The sequence below is a fragment of the Simochromis diagramma genome, unplaced genomic scaffold, assembly GCF_900408965.1.
Source record: "Simochromis diagramma unplaced genomic scaffold, fSimDia1.1 OVJJ01000208.1, whole genome shotgun sequence".
NCBI lineage: Eukaryota > Metazoa > Chordata > Actinopteri > Cichliformes > Cichlidae > Simochromis > Simochromis diagramma.
The window spans coordinates 1,331,977-1,357,981 of NW_024386789.1; the positions used below are offsets into that span (position 1 = coordinate 1,331,977).

Sequence of the window (26,005 nt, forward strand, 5' to 3'; positions counted from 1 at the left end):
ACACAAAAAGACGTACATATTACCACTGTACATGTTGTATTGCATGCTGTCTTTCATGGGTCATGTTTACCATTATCATCTACTGTGTCTCACTGTGAGACTTTGTAGCGACCCTTTATATTTACTGTTATTATGCGATTATTGTATAGTATTGGTCTTAACAGGGGTAGTTCATGCGCGGGTTAAGTTTTCCAAATGAGGTATCAGCATTCAAGTAATTACGTTTTATTTATCCAGCAGTCCACATTTATAGCCGAGAAGACCATCAATGCATGTGCAAGTGCAAAAGGCTGTTTACCTAATAAAATGTACAGCTATTACATAGCTCACTCTAAGTAAATATAATATAATTTCAAGCTACTTTAGAGCTACATAACCTCTTTAGACATGCACACTACTCTGATACTTAGTAACTTACAGACACGCAAACATGCTGTTTGCCAAAATCTACTATTTTAGTGCTTTTATTGTTAATATAGAACATGTCTGTCACAGAGCAGTCCACATTTAACTACTCATTACTGATTGTGTTTGTGTTTTGTATCACAGATTCTTTTTCAAGATAAAATTCAGCAAAGGAGCAAAAGTGGAGAAGAAGACTTCCAGAAAGCATCTGGCCATCAGTCTTTATTGGATAACAAAAAATGTGTGAACCTGCTCTCATCTATAAAGATAATGGGGTGCCAGTGGCAGACCAGCCAGTTCCTGTATTCTCTGAGGAATGCCAATTGATCTACATGGTGCTGGGCTGTGAGCAAAAGTCCCGCTAAAGGACATCGGACCCTCATGGAACCCTCAGGGAGTCTGTTTCTGGCAGGCTGGTCATAAATATACACATGAGTAGCCCACTAGAGGTCATTTTGCAGTGGCTGTGGATGTTCTGTTCCTGTTTGCACAAAGGACTGGTCCTGCAGCTGGGCTGCTGCCCTTCTACAGCCTCATCCTACTCTCCTCGTGTAACGACCTGTCTCCCAGTACCTCCACCACATTCTTGCTAGTTGCTAAATTTTTTCATTTCATTTTCTGTTCTCGTTATTTGGCTCCTAAAAAGCCACTAAACTTTTTCATTTGTATAACAAATTGTACATAATTTTGAATTTTGTCATCAAGAATGTTGAAAGAAGGGGAAATATTTTCTCTTGTGTTCTATTTGTTAACAAGATTAAGTGTTGAGAACAGTGATGGAAGGTGGGATGAGGGTTTGAACCAGGAACCCTTTTGCTGTGATCGTGTGTAACCACGGTAACACAGTGCCATGTAAAAACGCAACAACAACAAAAAAAGTATTTTAAATATTTGAATAATCTTACACTTCACATCATAGGTTTTATGCTCTCAGCTATAACAAGTCTCACTATCACACACTAAAACAAAGCTGCTTCACATTCATTCAGACATTTTCTAATCATTTCCTATATTTCCTCTCACGCTCATCCTTCAGCACCTTCGAAGTTAAAAAAAAAATTTTTCTGCAAATGTCACGGTGAGGAATATTGTCACCTGCCCTCCTTTCCTCCTACCCTGCCTCTGTCTCCATCTCCCACCGCGCTGCTTCGACAGGCAGCTGAGCCAGAATTACACAGGAGGTGAGGACTAATGAGCGGGTTTGGAGCACTTTCTCATATCTACCCAGATGAACCTGCAGGTCTCCTGCTTCTCCAAACCTCTCTTATTCTGTTGTTGTCTCAGGTTTTAAAAGGGGTTTCTTGTTGTCCTTGTTCTCACTCGCATTAATAATAACATAACATAAAATTTTAGGTGTAAAACTAAGAGGCATCCAGGAATCCTGAATCGAGCCGTGACCTTTTAATAATAGAAGCAACAGCAGCAATTGTCACAATAAGGTTAGGGGTTTGGAAAGGACTGCTGCCTGATCATAGATAAATAAATATCAATTTCAGGGTTCCTGCTTCTGAACATTTTGATATTAACATTTTTTTATTCTGCCCCACTTAATAAAGACCTACAAACCCCCGTTTCCTCATCAAATGAATCACGCTTTTCTCTTTTACCAGCACTCTTGTGGAAGAGACATCACTGACTTTCAATTACTGAACGCAGGATATAACTGGCCTAATATGGAAATCTTGTAAAACGTTTCACTGGGGATTGCAAAATAGGATTTGTGCTAGATGTGAACATTGGACTTGCAAGGTAATGGAGGATATATCCTTCTGAATATCAGGCAGACAAAGGGATTTGCTTTCACAGAAAATCTTTCCGACCTTGTTCCAAACCCATTTGGAGGTGTAAATTCACCACGCTTCACTCTCACAAGTCAAATTTACCCCTACTCCCTTGATAATTTCTTCCGATCCATCACCCAGCATGCTGATGTGTTGTTAGTGTTTGTAGCTACCGTGCAGCTGTGTCTGCTGCAAAACATACAATCAACCGGAGGCAGACCTAACAGACACAGAAGAATTTATTTGGTAAACAGGGTTTTATTTGATTTCCCGTTGTGCTGTGGCATACAGTGCAGGGGAACGATATTGTGTTCATTACTTTGTGTGCATTAGCAAAGGCATCTAATGGTTTATGCATACAAGGCCAACAGCGGAGGGCTCGGATGATTTAAGATGATGCTCATTTTATGGAAATCAAAGCAAAAAATAAGAATAATTCTTGTAACGCACAGACGTTCTCCCTCCTTCTCCCTCCTTCTAGTTTTGTGTCTTGCGGTTGTCTCTGTCAAGACAATTCTCTGCCTTCCTCACCCTCTTCCTCCCCTGATCCTTCCTCACCTTCCCTCCATCCCTTTTTCTTGTTGCTGTCAGAACGCATTAGGACTTTGCTAACGAGTGACTTAAATTAGGATCCCCCACAGTCCTATCCAGGTGCGGGTAATGAGGTGGGAAGACAGGAGATTGGGGCTACCCCCCTAAGTCCCCCCCCCAACCACCCTTCCACTCTTTCACTTGCTAAACAACAGAATAAGATTTTTCACTGTGTTCCAGCAACACATCAAAATATTCCCCCATGTCCCTTAACAAGGTTATATGCTGGTGATGTGACAGACAAAATGAGCACGCCACAATTTTGGACATAAACTGATGAACAACACAAGCACTGACACTGGCGCATTTGTGACAGCCATTATTTGTTATGTATTGCTGTGGATTTATGGAAACTAGCACGGCAGACAGGCTTAATGATATGGAAATTGAAGTCGTAAGTTTGGGAAATGCAGTCATGAGTTCTCTTCTCAAGGCCATCAGTTAGATCTGAGCTCCGGTGGCTGATTGGCCGTGATCTGTTATCGTCCCTGTGGCCTGGCCTCTCACAGACAGGCTAAATAGGTGGTCTCCCTCCACTGGAGGTGGAAATGAATCTGGCCTCAGATCCCCACTCCTTTTCTGCTCCCTCTAACACCCTGCTTGTCTCCCCGTCTACCTATCTAGGCCATCTCACTTTGTTTGACGTGATGGATCCAAACGGAGAATGTGTGTGTGTGTGTGTGTGTGTGTGTGTGTGTGTGTGTGTGTGTGTGTGTACCTCTGAGCCAAAGCTTCAACTTTCTAAAAGTACAGAATGATCGACTACAGCACAATTTTATTGAATCCAATTACCTTCAATTCTTTCTCAGGCTGATCTGATGCTCTGAAGCAGCAGTGTCAGCTAAACATTCAGGGACTCACATTTTTCCTGCTCTTCATCACTGTCCTTCAAGCCGCCGTGACTTATCAGAAGCAGCAGAGGCCTTGACAGAGTGACATAGTCGCAAATGATGGTCATGATCTGCCTTGCATGAAAGTTTTGAGAAAAACTAATCTTATTACCATCTCTCCTCGCTGCCTCAGCATGTTTCTGGTCCAGGAGCTTTTACTGTTTGAGTTACAGCAGGAGAAGAAGAGACGTGGAGCTGGACTTTCCATATATATATATATATATATATATATATATATATAAGGTTCACTTGTCTTTCTACCGGGTTGCTAAGCTGTCACTCCATATACAAGGCTTTGCCTCTTAGCCTCTGCACTCCTTTATTAAACTTTTTGCAGGAGGTCTGCTGTGTGGGGATAATAATGTTAAGTCAACTTGGAAGGTATCACTCACAATAATGCAGATGTCAAAGCTGAGAGCCCTGGATCTGAAGGAAGCTGCAGAGAAGTGGCCAAAAAAAAAAAAAAAGGGTTAGCCAGAGAATAGAGTAGTAGATAGAAGCGCACTTGTGCATTTACATTAAGCTAGTTAGCTTGCCTTTCTGGATTCCTAGCTGTATTGTTGTTGTACTGCAGGACCACTTTTTCAGTAATTAGAATTGCTATTGTTTTTGCTTTATTAAATTAAACTAGTGGTTCAGTAACATTTACTCAAGTGTTGTACCAACTGGAGGCATCAGTACTAGGGTTTTTGCAATTTGTGCAACTTTATACTTCTATTCATCAGGCGCCAGGTTATCTTGGAGCTCTCTGCTCTCAGACTGCTGGCTTACTTGTGGTTCCTAAAGTATCTCAAATTACAATGGGAGGTGGAGCTTTCAGCTTTCAGGCCCCACCCTCAGCCTAGTTCTGCCAGAGGTTTCTTCCTGTTAAAAGGGAGTTTTTCCTTCTCACTGTTGCCAAGTGCTTGCACATAGGGGATCATCTGATTGTTAGGTTATCTCTCATTTATGCCTTACAATATAATGTGGCTTTGAGATAAGTGCTGTTGTTATTTGGTGCTATATTAATTGAATTTTATTCCCAATCATGCCCCTCTAGGTAGCACTGTTGTTGTCCACATAAACGTTGAAGTCTCCCAGTAAGACGACAGAGTTCCCAAATGGAGCACCCTCAAACACCCCATCCAGGAACTACAAGAAGGCTGGGTACTCTGAACTGCCATTTGGCGTATAGGCACAGACGATAGTCGAGATGCATTCCCCAACCTGAAGGTGCAGGGAACAAACCCTCTTGTCCTCCAGAAAAAAAACCCAACCCTAAAGAGAGAAAGCTGAGGGTATACTAAGATACCCACCCAAGCCCACCGCCCCACTAGACTGAGACAGATTCCAGCCCCTCTCCAGGAGACTTGCTCCAGAGCCCAAGCTGTGTGTTGAGGTGAGCCTGACTATATCTAGCTGGTACCTCTCATCCTCACGCCCTAGCTCAGGCTCCTTTCCCACCAGAGAGGTGACGTTCCATATCCCAATAGCTAGTCTCGGTAGATGGGATCAAGCTGCCAGAGGACGTCATTGGCTGAAAACATGGCACACATTACACCTGACCTCTACAGAGCCTCCTGTGGGTGGGCTAAGCCATATTTGTAATATTATTCAAGCACACAGACGCATGAGTGCTATTAATATCATCAATTTCCTTGTAGAGGAAAAAGAAAACGTGAGATTCCAAACAGTGTTTTGTATAATCAGTCTTTAGTGATATTTAAAAATCCTCATAATGGATCTGACTCAACCATGGATTAAAAAAAAAAAAAAATCGATATCTGCTGCCACAGAATGCGAAGCATTGTGGAAATCTGTAAAGAAGCCCTCTTGTACATATACTGTGATCTCTAAATGCAAAGATTTGGACCTGATCAAATAGATATGAGAAATCTGTCACAGATAGAGGTAGATCTATCTATCTGTCAGGGTCTCACTGGAAGCTGACTGGACATACTGGACAAGCTCCAGCATGCTGTTGTGTAGAGAGTTGGTCCCCAGTAGCACCTGGTGCTTTGTCTTCACTTTGAACAGCTTCCGTCTTTGTAGCTGGCTCCCTTCCTTGACACAAATCTCCCCTGCGGAAAAGAGAGAAGTGAATTGGTGTCTGCCTTCCTCTCAGGTACATCCTTCTCCCACCTACACACTTCTCTTCCCTCCTCCTCCACTCTCCTGCAATCCGCTGCCCACTCAAGCAGCTGTCAAGGTGAGGCTGTTTTACATGGTGAGGCTCCAATGCCCTTGTCCAATTTCACTTTAGAGTGAAGCTGGGCTGAACATGCCAATCCTGATATTACCAAACAAATTAAATCACGCGGTTGGGCGCAGAGGAGAGGGAGAGTGCTGAGGATGCTGGGATGAAAGAGGGGAGGGGAGGGGAGGGAAGGGAGGAGGGGGAGCAGTTGTCAACTGAGCTGAGCAGCTTTCTGCCTGCTCTGATCAGGACATCCTATGAGGAGAATCACTAATTGGCTTGGGATGGAGGGAAGCACTGGAGGGAGACCATTCAGGTACTGCTGGCCTTGTCCTTAACAAATCCATGATGGTCAGCAGTTAAAAAAAAGAGCAAACTATTTCAGCTTGAGGGCCATAATATGCTTTAAATACCAAGTCTATCAAATCTTAAATGTTTACTACATCACGACCTACAAAGGTTGCACTCACATTGCGTGTGCAGTGCACTCTGGGCCTATGACATGAACCGGCTGCGCTCCAGAGCTATCATGACAAGTTCTCTAAAAGTCGGGATTATAAAAAGTATGAAAAAATGTCAGCGTGCGCTGCTCTTGGCTGAACTTCCAGGTTGAAGGAAACGAGTCCTCATTGCTTTCCTGTCAAGAAGAGCAGAACGGAGCGGGGAAGAACTTGGGGAGGGAGATAACTTTCAGAAAAACTCGTGTCTTCAGACAGCGACTAAACAATGGCTGTAAGAACCATGAATTTGACTAGGATTAAAAATTTTTAAATGAAAGTATTAGTAGAGTCCATGCATATTTTGGAATTAGGATGTTTTATCGAAAAAAGAGAAATTAGATCTGTACAATTACCTGCAACAGCTGCTGCCAGAAAGATGAGCTCTTTCTAAGAGACACCAAGGGTTTTGCACAGCAACTGCTAACATCCTGATTCTTTACCAGGCTCGTCTTAGTTTATGTGCTGGCATGCAAACATTTGCTTTGTACTTTTGGCTCAATTACAAAGTGAGCCTTTTATATGAGGTTTTGCAAGCATTTCTAGCAACACCACCTAATAATAAAGAAATGAGTGAAGGAGATATAATGAATATCTTCCCCAGGTTCAATGTTAGCTTAGCTAATGGAGGCAAAGCCAGGCAAACCATCGACGGAGATGACCTGATGTTTCCATTTGGGTCATTTTAAGTCCCTACCATGGCTAAAAGGCCACTTTTAAACTTTTGCCATCAAAGCCTTCATCCTGAAATCCATTAAGAAACAGGGTTGTCAATTTCCCCACCAGAGTCACATTCGGTGCAGAGCTTCCTGACTCCAGTCGCGCTGCTTTTTTATTTGAAGTGTCTAACAGGGAGTGAGTTTGAAGAGGAACAGCAGGTGTTTTCTATCTCTTATTAAAGGGCTGATTCTGGGAAAACAACAGGATGCGAAGACAGGCCATCACCACGTCCGAGGCTGTCTCTTGACTGGAAAACACGCTGCTTTGCCCTTACAACTTATCACCTATCATACAGAGTTTGCTGCCTCCTATAAGACACATACCAGGGTTGCTTATGGGAAAGTGGCAAATGTTTAATTTTAACTTGGAAGCAGATAAAACTGACGCACCAAAAAGTATACTAAGACACAGAAGAGCTCGTCTGATGACTCGATTGTAAGCTTGTGTATTTGGGGGTGAAATTTTCTTCAAGTAAATGTGGTGCACTTACTATTCATATATTTAAAGAAGTAAATGTATCTCATCGTGGGACCATATCTCAAAGCTGATTATTTTGTCTTCTATCCTTCTATTGTCTTTCTGCCACCCTTCATTAACCTGCTCTCTCCTCTGATTGATCCCTAATTGGCTGATTGGCTTCAGTAAATGTATCATTGAGAGGGTCACCGGGTGAGTGTATGAGGCCAGACAAGGTGATGAAAGTTAGATCCGACTCGTTTCCTCTCACTTCTCCATCAGCTCTGGCATTGTCTTTCTGCTTTTGCATTTTTTGTTTATTAGTTAAGAGTTTATTGTTCATTTCCAGCAGTGCTGCTTTCAGTTTTGGTCCTATTAGTTGAGTTAACGAACACTAGTTTAGGGCAAAAAACAGAATCCACGACTCACTGTGGTTGGTTCTTCTTCTTGGTTTGTTTTCTTTCTATATAACCATGTTTTCATTATTAAAGGTTTGTTGAACCACAGCAGTGTCGAGACATCTTATATGTTAAGTTTCTCTGAGCCATGGATTTAGGGAGTGTAACACTGGAGAAAGTGTGAAGGACTTTAAATTTTATTGGAACATATCTCATTGCTATAAAAATAATGGGAAGCCGTAGACTTTTCCATTAATTAAAATAATAACTGTGGTATGGAGCAAGAAAGGCGTGTGCAGAATCTGCAGCACTTGTTTGTGAGTATAAATGTGCTCATTCATAGCACTGTGGAATTTTTAAAAAATAATATTAATAACGAAATAAAACAAATCTTCTGTTGCCATAAAGTGTACTTCAGCTTTTTTGCTACTGGAGCATTTCAGAGACCTCTCACCCATGGGTTCACACAGTCACCAAATCCATCACCACAACTTGACTTACAGGTTTGAGAGCCTTTCTAGTGCCTTTCATGCCGCACTGCCAAGGGCAAGCACATTTCTAGCTTTGTACCTAATCAATGTGTCTAGCAGGAGCGGGACACCGATCGCTACTGCGCACAAATTGATTTCTGAAGCACTCTGATGTGCTAAATAGTGTTTGACACCAGGAATCATGTAAACGGCGGTCAGGCAGTCACTTGTGTGATTAAAACAGGCTTGGATTTAAGGAGAAAATGGGCTTTTCTATTAAATGAAACTGAAGGGACACAAGAAAAGACAAACTGAGAGTGAAATAGGATTGAGTTAGAAGAAGCATGTTTAAAGGGAAAAGGCTCAGCGAGGCTCACTTTAGCACTACTACAAGTTCAGACGGTAAAAGAAGTAGAACAAGTATAAAACCAGATACAACGCGAAGGAGCGCAAACCTCCACCAGGGCAGCTCTCTCTCTGGGCAGTACTTACTTTTAAGGGAAGTGTAGTATGTTTAGAGATGCTCTTCTGCATACTGCCGTTGTAACTAGTGGTTATTGGAGTTACTGTCGCCTTCCACATCATATTCAGAGCCACTTAAGTCACCTTTCTTAATCATTCTGATGCTCAGCTTAACTTTTAGCAGGTTGTCTTTACTATGTCTACATGCATAAATGCATTGAGCTGTTGCCATGTGATAGGCATGCTAGGTATGTATAGCTAACAAAGTGGGCAGGTACTCTGAATACAATAGAATACAACAGAATAGAATAGAAATATATACAATATATACAAAACAGCAGAAAGGCACACATTGAACAAAGTGCTTGAAAGTAGTGCAAAGGAGTATAGAGTCTGTATGTGAGTGGTCCGAGTGATGGGGGTTACTCAGACTATGGCTCAGATGAGGTGGGTGGGCAGAGGTGGGGTGTATGTTAACAGTCTGAATGTAACAGGGGAAAAAGCTGTTTGTGAGTCTGGAGGTGTGGGACCTGATTTACCTGCAGCACCGACCAGAGTCCAGCAGGTCAAACAGGTGGTGGGAGGGGTGCAAGGGGTGACCTGTGATGGTCCTGGTTTTCCTAGGACGGGAGGATTATGCGCTTCATGTCTGAAGTGTACCTTCCCTTCATGCACACTTGTACTAACACCACTGAAGTGTGCTATTCAGGGCCGAGCATACTCCAAAATTAATCATCTTCTACTTCAACACACCAGCCAGAAGGCTTGTCTGTACTCCCTTTTTATTTTCGACTGAATTTTAAAAGAAATTACCGAGATACCGAGGATTCACAATACAGCACGCTGTAAATATAGAGCAACATGAAGCACTGCACATGAAAAATTACAGACAGCTTAAATAAAAAACAAGGAATCAAAGAAGGTTTTGGCCCTTAACCTACTTTTAAAAAGCTTGAAATTCCACATACGTGCACCTAAGAGAACCTAGTTGATATTTTGTTTGTTTATTTCTTTTTAATCAAAGATGATTTGAGCTTTAAAGCTAATATAAGTTTTTTTTTTCTCTGAGATGAAGCCAAGTTTGTGCTGATGAAGCTAACTACCTACAGGCTCCCAGTCTCTATGCAATTCTATTGCCAAAAAAAGCACCGTTCACTCCAAAGCCCTCTGCTGTCCCTCTCTGCAAAATATATCAGAGCAAGTTTCATTCACAGAAGTGAGTCGTGGACGGGCCTGCCGCATCACTGTCACCCTGACAGAGAGAGTGACTTTGATTGCGTACCATACTGCTGTGTGTACAGCTTGTGCAATTAAAATCATAATGGCAGATTTTCGAAACACAACTAATGAGCTCAACTCTTCTGAGTGGAAATGCCATTAGAGGTCCTAATGGGGCTCATTCTCCGAGCAACAAAACAAATCCTCAGCTGTTAGATATGAGCTGAGCTGCTTCCCTGGCTGGAGATCAGCACACAATCGTTTTTTGATTAATACTGTTTGTTTACATGAAGACACAAAGAATCGTCTCCCCCCACTGCGCTGCAAAGCCTGATACATTGTGATATATAATTGAATGCTGGCTGCGAATCCTGTTCTTGAACGATAAATTGTGCAGCGAGCCAAGGAGTGGATTAGGCTGTTTGGTGAAGTACTTTTTCACCTCTGTCTTTTTTTTCTTTTCTTTTTACGCTCAGTACAGCTTCTCCCCAGACTCAACATCTACTGTACGTTTTCATTACGCCGTATCCAAATGTGTCTCTTGTGAAATATTATAGCAGCTTAGTTGCGACTTTGCTGAAAAATTTCCCTTCTTCCACTTCTCCGTTAAGCTCTTTCCCCTTCCCTCCCTTCAGCCATCCTCCACGGGGCTGAGGATCATTGGAGAGGGGAAGATTTCATCATCTGGTCCTGCCAGGATCTATTCCTGCTTTGGCATGTCCTTTGAGAGATCTGTTCTGTGCCAGCACTGATGATGATCCAGGCTCTACACCTCCACTCCCAACGGAGCACATCAATCACCTCCACTCCTCACAGTTCTGGGGAAGGGAGGGAGGCGAGGGAGATTTTGTGTGGTGGCGGTGGTGCTGGTGAAGCCTTTGACTCCACTTCACTCATATGATGCGCAGGAAAAAGGGAAATAAAGGTGGAGACGGAGGTGTGGGTGCCGCAGCCGTCACCTCTGCTCCTGTGATGTCTGCCTGTATTCGCAGGATGCCGGGAAAAGAGCCCCAGGAGGCATTTTATGACACATCGCAGGGGAGGTGGTGGGGACGGAGGGTGGTGGGTTTTTGTATGTCTGTTGTGGATTTCATATGTCACGTAATCTCTTTAAAATCAGAACAGACACCTGAGGCGTGAAATAGATGCCTGTCCCTACAGAGGACACCCACAACTGCACACACACATAATTGTTCAAAGAGATTGGACCCCCCACCCCACCCCCCTTACAAAAACCCCCCCCAAAAAACGACTGAATGTGAGCCTGTCTCCACCTAAGTTAATCCTTTCATCATGTTTAGCATCTGAGACTTGACATAAATATCATTTTGTTTTTTGGAGAGTGTGATTAGTTTCAGGTCACCGAGTCCTGCCTGGATTCTGCCTAAACTGACGTGAGTCTGCTGGGAAGTGACGCAGCAGCTAGTGAGATGATGCAGCTGATGTTATGAGCTCTTATATCTAGAGATATATATCTTATATTCTTATATAAAATCTTATATCTAGATATAAAACATATCTAGTTGTATATTAAATACAACTGTAATGAATATATATGCTGTTGTAAAGATAGCTGTGGTTTGTAGATGCACGAAAGCAAACAGTCATTATTAGACCTGCTCAGCTTCTTTTTAATGCAAATATCTGATCAGTCAATCACATGGCTGGAGGTCAAGTATGCACTTATGCATGTAGACATGGTCAAGATGCCCTGCCAGAGTTTAAAATAAGCATCAGAATGGGAGTAAAAAGGGTGATTTGTGAGTATTTGAGTGTGCCGTGGTTGTTTGTGCCAAACAAACTGGTGTGAGGATTTTCCCACACAGCCATTTCTAGGGTTTCCAGAGTCAGGAAAAATATCCAGTAATCGTCAGTTTTCTGAGTGAAAAGGTCAGAGCATGACCAGATAGAAAGGCAAACAGAAACTAAAATAACCACTTGTTACAATCAAGGTATGAAGAAGAACATCTCTGAATGCACAACACTGACAGCAGAAGAAGACCACACCGGGTGCCCCTCCTGTCAGCTAACAACAGGAAAGTTAGGCTACATTTTTTATAGGCCAACCAAAATGGGACAATACAAGATTTGAAAATGTTGCCCGTTCTGATTGTTTTGATTTTGATTGAAAGTATGGATCCATCCTGCCTGGGGGATCTTTTTGGCAGAGGGAGCAATTTGGGCTCCACAATATCAACTGAGCCACGACCTACATACAGTATTGTTGCTGACCATGTCCATCCTTTTATAATCAGAGTGTAGCCATCTTCTGATGGCTGTATATAGCAAGATGATGCACGATGTCACACAGCTCATATCAGCTTACACAGTTTTTTTTGTTTACTCTGCTGTGCAAATAGCCTTTGTAGTCACCAGATCTCGATAGAGCACCTTTGGGATGTGGTTAAATGAAGATTAACAACATTAACAACAACTATTTAGGCCTGACTAAGATGTCCTATGGAATTACCTAAAATATTTCAGATTCATGATACCCAAAGGACAAATCCTGTGTACTTAGATGATTGTGACATACCAGCTCAGTTAGACATTCATGGTTCCATGTGATCTATACTGATACTGGCTCAGCAACTATTGAATAAAATGCTTATAACACTTGGTACATATATCCATACTTACCAGATGATACGCCCCCCTTCATCTTATCCAAAGGAATTACTCCAGTTTGCATTTTTCCCCTGCAAAACTAATTATGCAAGGATGCTAATTACAGCATGGCAAAGCCGGGTTTTGTAATGTCTGGAAATTCAGGAGCATCAAACATGTTACAGTTATTGTTTGAAAAGGAGAAATGAATTCTTCTTTAAACACGTCCTCTATCATGTTGTTAGCTTAACAAAAACTTAGTCACATTTGAGGGTTTGGGGGTTTAAGCATGGTTAGGGTTGGGTAGTTGCAGAGCTACATGACTTCAAACATGTGACTCACAATGCGAGGAAACAAGACAAGCTTCATTTCAGCTCGTCTTGAAAACATTTCCAAGAATGTGCTAAAGCCAAGAGAAATCCAACAGGGGGAGGGAAAAAAATCCAACATTTGTATAAACGATCACAGATGCTTTCTGTATGTACAAAAGCAAGCACCTACCAAAACACTGCAGCCTCTTATCCAAGACGCTTACTGAAATGACAGCTACAAAGAAGGATGTTCACGGTGAATCTTGGAAACTAGCAGCTGCTGCGACTCGCAGACCAAACGCTCTTTTCTTTTTCTTGTGTGGATCAGAAACCTTTGGAGGGAGTGTGTAAACACGTTGATAGGCAGAGACTGTTTCTATAGAGGCAAACAGAGATATAACCTTTGTTTATGAGTGCAGGCGGGCCGGCTGACAGTGTGTATAAGTCAAGCGAGGCCAGCCCACTCGGAGATCTGCTGGCACGCATTAATCAAGCACCGGCGGTGGGACGCCTCGCCACACCTCTGCAGGACTTTCTAACCAAAGCGAAGGGGAATGACCACAAGGTTACTGTACCTCCACGAGACAGAAGGCACGCTCTGATTCAACACTGCTGGGAAGAAATGCCTCCCCATAAAAGTCTGCTAACTGTGAACGGCGAGGATGACGGCAATAGACTTTAAACATCAGAGAACGGTTCGTCTGGAGTCATTTCACAGCAAGAGTTATTACAGCAATAATATCCAAGAGTGCGTCCTTCAGGGTGATTATGGCTGTGACAGTGATGCAATAGATGTGAGGCACAGAGGCACATTACTGGCTCTTATTGCTGTTTTACAACTCGTTTAAAAAAAATGGGGAGAAGACTAATTGTTAGTTCTGCTTTATGGTAATTGTGAACACAGTTAAAACTCATTTTTGAGATTCATTGGTTTCTTTACAGTGTAAAGAAAACTACAGGAGATTACAAGCAAAAGGAGCCAACACAGCTTCTCTATTAAAAAATGAGCATTTTATTACAATAAAATGCTTATTTACAAGGCAAGAGAGAATTCTTCTGTTGGAAACGGTACAGTACCTCTAAAAAAATAAAAACAAAAATAAAGGGGTGGGGTCGGCGGTGCGAATAGCATTCACAGGCAGCTTGGGAATTACATATTTGCATTACAGTGGTCATATAGCTTATTACAACGCCAGCTGAATCCCAAAAAAAAAAAAAAAAAAAAAAAAATGTGGAGAACAGAAGCTTTTTACACAGGAATCCTCTGACATCTTAATACAGTTCAAGCAGTGGATGAAATAAAAATCAAAGAGCAACATCTGTTATTCACAGGGCAACAATACTCCTCATTTAGAAGGTATAGCAAAGAAGCTACAGGTTTGGGAGGACACATGACCATCTGAGAAGAAAACAAATCAAAGTGGAAGCGTTCCAAGATCTTGATGCGTGTAAAACACATCGCAAACAACAAACAAAGTGTTTTAATTAGAAACTTCCACAAGAGTAAAAGAGTGGGTACCTAAACAAATCCTTGTAATACCACTTTGTCACAGTAAAGAGAAGGGCCGCTGACATTATGCAGGATCCCTGTCATTCTGATACAAAAATAAATATACAATGAAGGAGGCTTGTGTGTTTTTTCTTCTTTTAAAATAAAAATAAAATAGTAATTGTTGAGAACACAGGCAAGCTCTGACAACCAGGGCTTTTGTCTCAATGTGAATTCACTTTCCAAAGAGCAACACAGATGTAACGACCCTTGTCTGTTTTAATCAAACTAAAAAAAAAAGTGTTTCCCCTTCATCCCGTGAACTCCGCTGTGCCTTTTCTCCTCCCTCGCCTCCGATTTCTCAGAGCCAGGGGTGCCAGGCTGGATCCATGCGACACAGATTGTCGAGGCTGTTTGCTGCAGCCACCAGAGTGTTGACCTTACTCTCGCCTCCCTCGAACTGAGCCAGGTTATGGAGGCGAGTCATGATGGCCGTGACGGCCTTCTGGACCAGCGAGACCAACTGCTGGGAGTCCATGTTCTCTGGCTGCCCGGCTGGGGACAGGGGAATGGACGTGTCCTCCTGGGTCTTTTTGTGCCACGCGATGATCTCATCACGAAGGACGGCCTTCAAGATTCCATCCACCTATGAGAGAAAGGAAATCAGGAGGTCACTTTCAGGAAACAGATTCATTTTTTAAGAAATATACGAGGTCTAGAATTTAAAACATCAACATCCTGATGTTAAAACATTTGATTACTAAGGATTGACCACATCAGGATGCAAACAGACTTTCCCTTTTTATACTGCAATGCAACAAATGATGTAAAAACTGAAGTTTTTATACTGCAAACTACAGTCATAGAGTTTATATGAAGCTCTCAAATATATGATTATATGCCAGTCTCCTGGGCAGTGTGTTCAAACAGTCTGCCGTGGAAATGAGAGCAGTGAAACGTGACAAAAACCTCAGTTTATTTAAAGTCCCTGCTAATTTCAAACATACATATAAAACAAAGCTGTTAACTCCAATTTAGGGCATGGCAGTCATCTGCAGGGAAATCTCTGAGATGTTAACAGCTCATTACGGTGACACAGATCTGAAACGCATAACCATCAAAACCAAGACCTGGCAATCATCGCCTGACTACGTACGCGCCGTTCCCTGCCCTCACCTAAAGTGTTTATTCGGTTTCAGACGGCACTAGACTGTTTAAATAGTTTAAGGCTTCACTATATCTGAGTGGATGATTGTTAAGTGTTTGTGTTTTCCTGTGCTCTGTGGTAATACCTCTCTGCTCTGGCCACAAGCAGCACTGGTCTCTGCCATTCGGTCCCAACTAGTTCACATAGTCAAGTGTTCTGTTTATTTGCATCTTAAGTGCTTCTGTGTCTGGAACATCAGTCAGACTTTAAGTATGAGCTTGACCCATACACAGACACTGCAGGCCTGTCATTACTGCCCTGCTTTACATATATTACACAACCCATTGGCTGCTACTGTTTTTCATTGCTTTGTTTTTAGTTAAGCCTCAGACCTAAACCCAGAGGAAGTTCACCAAGTTTAAGTGCCAGGCAATATCCGGAGAGCGCCGCAGGAGCTTAAATTTGACAACAAACCGCAACGCTCGAGTCACCGCGAGCAACAGCAATGGCAGCCGACTGACCCCACTTCTTCTAAAAGCTTCCAAGACTCATGTGAATAAGTTATATAAATTAAACAAATGTAATTCTTCAAATATATCTGAGATTTAAACGTAAACTCAACATTTTTGACAAGCTCGTGTTACTGAATGTTTTAACGGTGATGTGCTCCTTAATTTTCACGAGCCTAAAACTAACACAATGAGAGAGGTTTACAGTTAAGCTGTGGTCTTTTGTGCGACGGTCAGTAGAAGCCAATCCTCTGTGTCATCTTCTGTGTTATCATCTTATTAACAAACTAAGGCCAACATTGAAGCGACAAAAAGTGCAGTTCCTCAAATGACCACTTGAGGTTTGCTGCAGAAGTGAGTAAATCTCCTCAGGCTTGCATTTTAAAACAAACACCTTCAGGGATGAAGTTAACATGTTAGCCTCTGGAGATCATTTTTCACCCTCATAAGAACTGTTTAAGGCATAAAATTAGGGGCATGGCGGCACTAATAAACAGGCCGAGGTTGTAGCCAGAAGCAATGTGATAGACCTCACCTGTGCTGAATCACTGAACTGGATCTCACAAATATTATTCCAAGCTCTGAGGTACAGACCATCCAAAAAGCAACTGCACTGAACCGTTTTCAGCTCATAATTTAGCATTTTATTTGTTTGTCCAAGTACGGTCACTTCCAGCTCCATGGAAAAAAAACAACCTGGTTTGGATATGCATCATAAAAAGTGAAAGAGATTCAAAAGTGTCCCTCCCACCCATCCACTAAAGTTAAACCTCCAATCAGAGGCTGTAATCAATCCATGTATTACTTGTTAAAGTACAGGATTTCAAAGTGCTGTGATTTTATGGCTGTTCACCTGTAACAATCAAAACACACAGAAAGAGCGGATTCATGAGTTTCATGTCGTTGGCAGGCAGCGTAACAGCAGCAGCGGCTGCAGTGACTCCAGACATGCTTGCAAAAGTATGATTATCGTATGGATGCATGCCGTGCGCCTGGAGGGGGAAACAATGAGCACTAGAGTTTTGTAAACTTCATATTCAGCCATTTAATTTCAAGTTCACTGCAAGCTTCTATGTCTATTACCCATTACTTTAAAAAGCCGTTCTGATACACTATGTAATGTATTTAAAAAGAAAAAAGAAAGCAGACGTGGCACCTTAAAGTTTGGCTGTGCAAAGCACCGAGCCACAGCGATCATCGAGGCGGTGAGTGGGCCAGAGACGCCGATGGTGGTCAGGAACTCAGAGATGTTTGGCGTCAAGCGGAATGGAACGGGGCGATTAGCATCCAGGTCACCTGTGGCGTCATTGATGTCGAAGCGGAAGTAAGAAACGTTGAGCTTTCCTGTGTCCTGAAATCAGAGGAGGAAATAAACATAACTTTTATACAATGGCAAAAAAACCAGAAAATAATCAGGAAATATAATTTTCTGCAGTGTAGTCCACATTCCTTTAACCACATGAGCACCAAGAAAACAACTCCTCGTCTTCAGTAAAGCTGGGAGAGCTACAAAACAAGCTCATGCCAACAAAATGGCTGCAATTATTGATCTTCATGTCCCAGAAACAGTAACATGTCAAACTATCCGCAGCACAGCATCTATAATCCTTAACTCACCTCCACTGCCCCCTGTTCCCCTCCCCCTTTGCTCTCTGCTGACTTAAATATATACGGCCGAGTTTCATCTTTTAAGCCTGCATTTATGTGCGAGAAGGCCGCTACACAAGCGACCATTCCAGGAAAGATAAGCTCCCTTATATGAAAAAGTGAGTAGCTCTGACAGCTTTATAGCAGAGCATTTCATTCCAGCTCGTGCTTGCTCTCCTCCTCCTCTGTCTGGCCTCTTCCCTCCCTCCCTCTTTCTCCTTAACACCCCCCCCCCCCTCACCTACATTTCATTTGCTCCTCCAAGCCCCAGCAGAGGGCCTAGAGGCAGTGGGCTGAGACACCAGCAACTCCCAGAAGGCACAGATAAGCCTGCAGACTGTTGGCTGTGAAGGCAGCGCTCAGAATGCTAAAGCACCAGACTAGTGGTCAGCGATGGCTTCATTTAGAGGCCGGTGTGAAAGGAATGATGCAACATTACTGTGCAACGTGAAGTGACTCGGGGCTGCGGGCTTGACGGTGAGAAACCTCAGTGGACAAATTCCACAACAAATGCCAAAGAGTGAAGACACTTAACACTATAAGGAAATTCAACTAATTCTCAAGGCATGATGGGATGCTTTTACTGACCCTTTTTTTCCACAATGGTGTAAAGTATCATACTGGATGATTTGTGATATTCTGGTGCAAAATGAAGATGCATGTTAAGAAAAGGAGGAGGGTTATTGTTGATATCTGGATACAACCTTTGCCTGCAAACTATAACGATGAAATAATGCCTCAAATGTCATTAAGACTGGCCCATTTTTACATTGTTCTGTCGTTTAAACGAAGATGTTGGATAAAAATGCTGCCATTGACGTCCATTTCTATCGTCACTGTACGAGCTCAATAATGGCACACGCCCACTGTGCTGCTCTGCACCATCCAGAAAATAATATAATTTCCTTGAGAAGCCCCTGTTCATTTATTGAGCTGTTGATGTCATGTGTCATTGTGACTGGTGGAGCTGTTCCAGGGTGATGATACAAGTGATCTGACTGACAAATAGCGAATTTATTAAGCACCACGCCCTCCAATTTATATTCAGTGTCAGTGAAGATGCCACACTGCCTGTGGTGTTTGTACTTGTTGTTGATGTGTAGTTAAATTTGGGCTTATAACTGAATTAAGGACCTATAAACATTGTTTAGCAGTATGCTTGGTGCTGATTCCTAATTGAGCTCTATATGAGTCAACCTTAAGTAAAATACGGTCTTTATTTAGTCAAAATGAGGCACTGCCGCGGGTTGTGATGTCCCGTCCTTGCACACACACTCTCAGTTTGTGTGTGTGTTTATATGTGCATACACTCTTCGCACTAAAATCCGCCTGTGTCTAATGGGATCTGTGGAGTGGAACAGGCAGAAAGGGGGCTTAATACTAGTGCTTAGCTGCCCGGAGGAACGCCTGTCAGCAAAGGCCGATTAGGATCAGAGGGGAGGGGTGGCCGACTGACACAATCATCTTTAATAATGACTTTGAGAAAGCCGCCTGCAGACCCTGAGCAGCAGACAGATGTGTGGAAGCGCACACAAACATGGCCTCTTCAAATTGAAACGTCTTTGATAGCTGAGCAGTGGGACTGAATATAACGCTCTGTCAAAACATCCTTTGCATTGACAGCGGCTGGCTGACTGATAGGCCTAGCGTGAATGTCATGGGGGAGAATGGTAATTCATACAGCCTGATATGGAGAGGGTAATGGAGATCTATTAATGCATCTAAGAGTGTGTATATCTATTGAATTTGCCCTGTCAAACTGATTTCACTTTCTCCTTCATAGGAAGTCCAACACATTGCTGTTTGTGTGTGTTTGCGTGCATTGCGTGCATTTCCCACCTGTGCTATCTGCAGCATCTCAGGGTTGAGTCTGTTGAGGTGGAGCATGAACTCTGCCAGACCAATGAGGGCCAGCTGGATGGTGAACATCTTTCGGAACGTCCAGTAATCAGTGGCGTTGGGGAACGTGTGGAGAGCCCACTCCTTCAGCATGCTGCGGGGAACCATGTTGCCCTGCACCTCTTTGAGAATGTCCCTCAGGACCTGGAAGTATACCATGAACAAGGATTGGAGGTTAGTTGGGCAGGGTCTTCTTTATTTGATACATCAATTGTCTTTTGCCATCATTATGAATTGCACCAGAGGTTTTAGTGGGTTCTCTTTAATAGCGTTATCTGACTATGGGAACGTCTCCTATGTGACCCCATCAGCAAGCTCAGCGATGGCCATGTTAGGAGAGGCTGCCCATGTTAGGAACCCCCTCCCTCATTTAACAGAGTGACATAGTGTGGGATGTCATTCGAAAACCACTTCTCAAATCTCAAGAACTCTGTTGGCAATTGGGCACTAAACTCAACTTTCAAAGGTTTTGAGCACACCACTGGGACACTAGCACTTTGTTTCCAACATTTCAGTTCTACACGAGCTCACAGTACTAATACTGTTAGTGTTAGTGTTAAGTGGCAATGCTTGCATCCTGAAGAGCAAAAGATTTCCCAAAGTGAAGAAGCAACACTTCACTAATCATGGCTGCAGCTAACAACCCAAACGGAGGCTAGCTTGCTCGGCTAACCTGTCATCATTTTTCCTCCCTTAGCTGAGAGGGGATGGCCAGTGAGTGGCTCAACTTGTGCACAGCTCAATCAGGATCACAAACCATACTGTTGCAGTCGGTCTGTGGTGATTACTTTATCATTGCTTCAGGTCTTGGCTTAAAACTGTAAAGCCTTCTCAATGTGTATTTGGCAGCTATTTCATAAAGTCACAGTGGTTTTGAGGGAAGGCCATAGGCTAGCATTATGTGATATGGCATTTCATGAATGCTGCATGCCTTAAATTACTCACAGAAACAACCGGCTCCATTGTGAGACCTTCACGTAATATTAGCTGCCCTCTTCAGTTCCCCATTTGAACCCCTATAATAGGTTGATTAAAATTGCTTTACTTGAAGACAGATCTATTGATTACTTTAGCCTCAGCTAAGCGTGTAGGGGGGATCCATGCTCTCTCAGTGCATCAGACATGAATTCAGTTCTCCCTAGATAACACAAGGGTCAGCATGCAGCCTAACCCCACCTTTATCTTCAACGTTATAGGCATGCTCCCCTATAGATCTGCCTAAGCTCAGCAGGTGTAGGAGAGAGTCAGGCTGAACCCAAGAGCCAACAATCTAATATTTTTGCAATTAGATGACATAACAGCTTGCAAAATCAATTTGTTCTTTTCACTTTATTTCATCACTTTTTAGAGAAAATCCTCCCCATCCAGGGAAAACTGAAATCTCAACAATTGCAGATTTTCAAATTAACTTGGGGTTTGAGGGTTTCTTTTCAGGCTGAGAAATTAGTGCATTTCTTATGCTACATTAATCATTTAATATCAATTATTTAAAAATACCCACAGAGCTGAAAACAATTTTCCCCTTAGATGATTAAAAGTTAAGTTTAGCTCAAGTGTGATGTGAAATTTCAAATCAGACACTCTGGATGCATGTTAATGCAGAACAGTACCACAACACAGTTACCTGGTGGCTAGCTTGTGTGCCTCTAGCCTGCACAGTGGCCAGGCGATCGTAGTACCGGGAGATAGGGTTGTCATGTTCGATGCCCTTCTTGGCACAGCGCTGCTTGTAGATTTCTACCAGTGACAGAGATGAAGGATTGTCCTCAACTAGCCGCATCTGAGGCGACACTGCCACCACTCGGGGCACTGAAGAGATGGAAGAAGGATGAAGGAAAAAAAGGTGGAAAACAGGCAAAGGAGAGCAGAGGAAGGAAGTAAAATAGAAAGAAGCACAAGAGAGAAAAATAAGTGGGAGGCAGTGATGGGAACACAGCCACATGAGTGACGCAGAAACTGTAAATATTTGTCTCCGCTTGCTAGATAAACTCCGAGTTACCATTGGAAACCATAAACCTGCAGCTAAAATACTCTGGAGTTTGGGAAAAACAACACTGAAGGCGTGCCTTCAGTCAACACCAAGCAGGGTCAAAGAAGGTAAAAGGCTGTGCACAGGTCACACAGTAGAAGCAGTCCAAACATTTACATGCAGTGACACCTCAAATCAAATCAATACCAGCCATTCATGTTGGAAGGAACTGGGTTGGTATGGGCTGTTTAATGTTGTGTGCAGATTTCCCCTTAAAGACACCAATGAGCAAATAAATGTGTAAAACAAACATCTGCAGAGAGGCAAACCTCTTATGTAATCTCCTCACATAAAGATACTCAAAGAAATTGGTTAAAAAGCAGTATTTTCCAATATTGGCCATGTTGACTGATAATGATATACTGACAAGACATAAGATTACATGTTTTTACATCTCTGTTTTCATATGAAGGCCACTTATTTTAATATTGAAGATGTCTTTGTTTTCCTGGCACTAAGGAGGAAAATAACAACTAACAGGAAAAATTATTGGGATTAGTTACCAGCCAAAATACTATTTTAAACATCAGTATCGAGCCACAATTTCACAATCAGCAAATCTCTAAACAAAATCATCCCCTTTTCTATTCCTAAAATGCGCCCATGCCTCATTTTAGTCATACCAGTAAAGAAGAGGTGCCTCTTGGTGGTCTCCTTTCTCTTCTCAAGACAAGGGTTTAGGAGCCGGAGAAGCTGCAGGACTCTTTCCTCTCGACGTGACTCAGTCAAGCAGGCATCATTCATCACCAGGTAGGGGTAGATCTTTCCATTGTGGCCGCGGATGTAGAGACGGCGTGCCGCGGTATTGTGTTTCTGAACAATTTCCACTCTGGGCATGAATCTGTACAGCGTTTCAGAGGAACAGAATCAGAGCATTAAACAGTGTGGGAGAGAGGAAGGGTAGGAACAACTGCGATACAAGAATGGCACTGGAGTACATGTGGAAGCCAGAATTTAAAATGAAAGGCTTTAAGATCAGGATAAAATCCCCAGGGGGGAAGCTCCAGTAAAAACAGGTCAATCTGACAATCGTTAGCCACTTAAATAATTTACTAAGTACCAACCATGACTACAGCAAATTCCACATGTGCTTATTAGCCCCGCTGCACTCCTGTAGAATAATGATGTACCTTGCAATCTTGATGTAGTAGTGTGTGGGTTTGGGCATTAGGAATTCGCCCGGAATCTCAACTTCAGCTGTCTGTGCAGAGAAATTGCTGAGGAAGCGACACTTCTCCTCAATGAGGAAGAACTTGGGCAGCTGTTTGGTTTTCGCCTCCAAAATCTTGATCCACTTCTTTAGCTTGGAGATGAGATTGTGAAGCTTCATGGAGCCTGGCACACTGAAGTCAAAGTCTGTAAGGATGGAGAATAGTTATTTCCTTTACCCATTCATAAAAAAACAAAAACAAACAAAAAAACAGAAAAAAACCTTGACTTGTAGTGAAAGCAGCTTTTAAACAACAGGTCCTTTGACAGTTTGATGTTAACTGTATAACTGTATAAAACCACATGCAACCTCTGAAAGTGGTCCGATATAATCTGCATGTGTGCATGGGGAAAAAGGAGTATGTTACAGTTGTTCCTCCTAAATGAACTACCCTCAAATTCCCCCTTCGGCAAGACATTAATCCCCTAAGTGTTCCAGTGGACCTGCTTTACATCACCAGCAGGACAAGACTGTAAAACTGAGCAGTTTCCGTGTGTGTGACCTTTAACCACCTATATACAAAAAATGTAAAATCATTTTTAAAAGTTCGCTAAAGCTAGAAACTAGAGACCAATCTGCGCTCTGAGGACGTTCCTACTCAAAGCAACGTAAAACATAACTAAGAATAAAAAAAGAAAATATATTTCAAAGCTTATACATCAAATGACATTTCAGTGTTTGCAAGGTCTCTTTGAAACCACATATTAAGATTAATTGCAGTAAGATCTCGGTGTTGTTCTAATCCAGTAACTAAAAACACCTTGTTTTACTCTTATGGCCTACGGCAAGGCAGCGGTAACACACATTTACATCTGGGAAACGGCCTTTTTAAATATTATGTTGCACTGTTGCCCACTCCACTCCAGCAGTGCCTTGCTTAAGGGAACGTCACAGATAAGTTATTCATGGCAGCACAAGGAGAACTGTTTGCTCTATTGACTTAAAGCTCCCTGTCGGAGGCCAGGAGCTGATTAAATTAGTGCCATAAAAATGAGAGTCTTGAAGTATTAAATTCCTGTTTCAAGTCACAACTCATATTGCACATAACATATTGAGATGAGCTGCAGCAATAACAACGGAAGGAGGGGAAGTGAGCCAAGCAGGTTTTCCATTTTAGAGTAAAGCCCCTAGGACAATTCTGAAACACGAACACACACATACACACACACACACACACACAGATGTGCACTCGACTACCTCTCCTATTTCAGTACACCCTGTTGTGCCGCCTGTTATAATGAATCCATGAAACTGCAAGGCCTTGCCATTTCAAACCCGTTCAATCTCTCCCAGAGTGAGACCTCCTAATACTTTAAATAAGCCCTTTAAAACAGCCAATGTTCTTTTCGGAGTGGCCCTATTTCGCTATCTGTCCGCCTGCAATTCACCTGCCTTGATAGGAGAGGTAAAATTGAAACAGTCCTGTGAAAATTGCAGCCCGACAACAATTCAGCACCATAAAAGTGTATAATGCTTACAAATAGAAAAGGTGAGGCAACGCGCCACTGTTTCAAAGCCATGAGGAAATACAGTAATTTCATTCCATCTTCATCAAATATAAAACATTCCCTCTGTTTAAAACTGGAGAACCGTCACAATTCATTTAAAAAAAATGAATGAAAAAGCTTAGCGTTTAACATGTTATCATACATGAGCCATCTAATACTTTTCCTGATAGAATCAGAGATTAACATCTCACCTTTCATTATAAAATTTAACTGCTTCAATGTGGTAGTCATCTGCATTATGTTTAGGACTCAATGTGTGAACAGAGACTATACGAACAGAGACTATCGATAAAAAATTGACGCATTACTCATTTTGACTAAGATCCAAATCGGAAATATTTAGTGTCATTTGCAGGCCGTCATTAAAAGGCAAACAAGATACAAGTTGTACAAACTGTGATTACACCAATTTTAAGAGTGGATATATTCCCTCCTTTTGTATTTAAATCCTGCTCCTCAGATGTGTGCCTACAATGTAAGTAGAGTCTGTTGCTGAGAAATAACGTTTGCTCTGTACCGGGTGCAATACTGAAAGTGAGTGGATAAGGGAATTATTTTCAGTCCCCCTGAACTTATATTTGACCCCTGCTTGGTGGGGAATAGGATGCTGAGAAAAAGAGTGCAGTGTGGAAATTAGCCAGGCTGTTCTCTGACCTGTGTGTAGAAGTCAGTGCTGCTATTCTGCCTTACCTGGCTGTGCCAGATGGTCTACACTGCTGAAGCCAGGTTATAGATTGTGGAGCTGGAGGTGGGCCACCTTTCTATACAGAACCATCATTTCTTCATGTACTGTCCTGGCCCTGGCTTGTGCCTGGTTGACTTTTCTGTAGCGAGTAAATTCTGCTTTCTTATGGCAGACTGGTGAGCTAAAGTTTTAAAGGTTTCAGAGGTCACCAACATGCAGTATGTTTACACTTAAGACTTCTCACTAAAGACTATATAAAGTTACACAGGTGCTAAGCCAAACTGTTCAATTTAATTATAACACTTAGATTTAACTCTTTAAGTCTAACCAAGAGGCAAAAAATTCAAAATCCAGGAAATGTGTCTGTTTTTGTTTTAAATATATTAAAAAACAAAACAAAAAACCTTTTCTAACAAAGGTCTCTGGAAAAGATCCAGTGCTAAAACAGTAACTCATGCAAATAGCATTCTTCGTAATTGGATTTGAATGCCTCCCTGCTGCCAAATGTTATATGTGCACACATAAACCCATATTTTCCGGCCCACAAACCCTGTGAACGCGAGTGAGCCACTAACGTGGTGCAGGGAATGGGAGCTTGGCTGCTCTGCAGTTCCGTAAACCCTGTTTGTTCCACTCTGGAGGGCTTGTGTGGTTTTGGTCTCTGTCGGCCCTGCTCCCGCGTAGCCGTGGGGACAGCTGTCTAGTGACGGTCGGCAGGCACCCTGCGAGGCAGAAGCCCTGGTGACGCCTAGCTGCGTGAGCACAGCTGGCGCCGTAACATCTGGTAAGATTCATCATCAAAGTGCTCATTCTGAGTCTGAGCTCTGTCTTGTTTGTGTTGTTCATTCAATCAGTCTGTACACAGCTCCCGAGCTTTTACCCACCAAAGCCACCACACCT

At 42.5% G+C, this 26,005-nt stretch overlaps 1 protein-coding gene and 1 long non-coding RNA gene across 4 annotated transcripts in view; both read right to left on the minus strand.

Moving 5' to 3' along the window:
* Positions 1 to 1,144: 1,144 nt before the first annotated feature.
* LOC120728365 lies at positions 1,145 to 9,296 on the minus strand. The gene is made up of 2 exons (XR_005694708.1): positions 6,697 to 9,296; positions 1,145 to 5,727 (listed from the first exon to the last, which is right to left on the minus strand). It is a non-coding gene; the product is annotated as an uncharacterized LOC120728365 (long non-coding RNA).
* A 4,675-nt stretch (positions 9,297 to 13,971) lies between these two features.
* LOC120728366 (transformation/transcription domain-associated protein) overlaps positions 13,972 to 26,005 on the minus strand; it is an 80,478-nt gene continuing 68,444 nt past the window's right edge. For all 3 annotated transcript variants that reach the window (XM_040023201.1, XM_040023198.1, XM_040023199.1), the window contains 6 exons: positions 22,833 to 23,058; positions 22,326 to 22,543; positions 21,298 to 21,482; positions 19,614 to 19,817; positions 17,284 to 17,478; positions 13,972 to 15,117 (listed from right to left, as the gene is read on the minus strand). In XM_040023201.1, the coding sequence (XP_039879135.1) occupies positions 14,833 to 15,117; positions 17,284 to 17,478; positions 19,614 to 19,817; positions 21,298 to 21,482; positions 22,326 to 22,543; positions 22,833 to 23,058 (1,313 nt within the window). In that variant the 3' untranslated portion in view covers positions 13,972 to 14,832. The remainder of the gene's footprint in view (positions 15,118 to 17,283; positions 17,479 to 19,613; positions 19,818 to 21,297; positions 21,483 to 22,325; positions 22,544 to 22,832; positions 23,059 to 26,005) is intronic.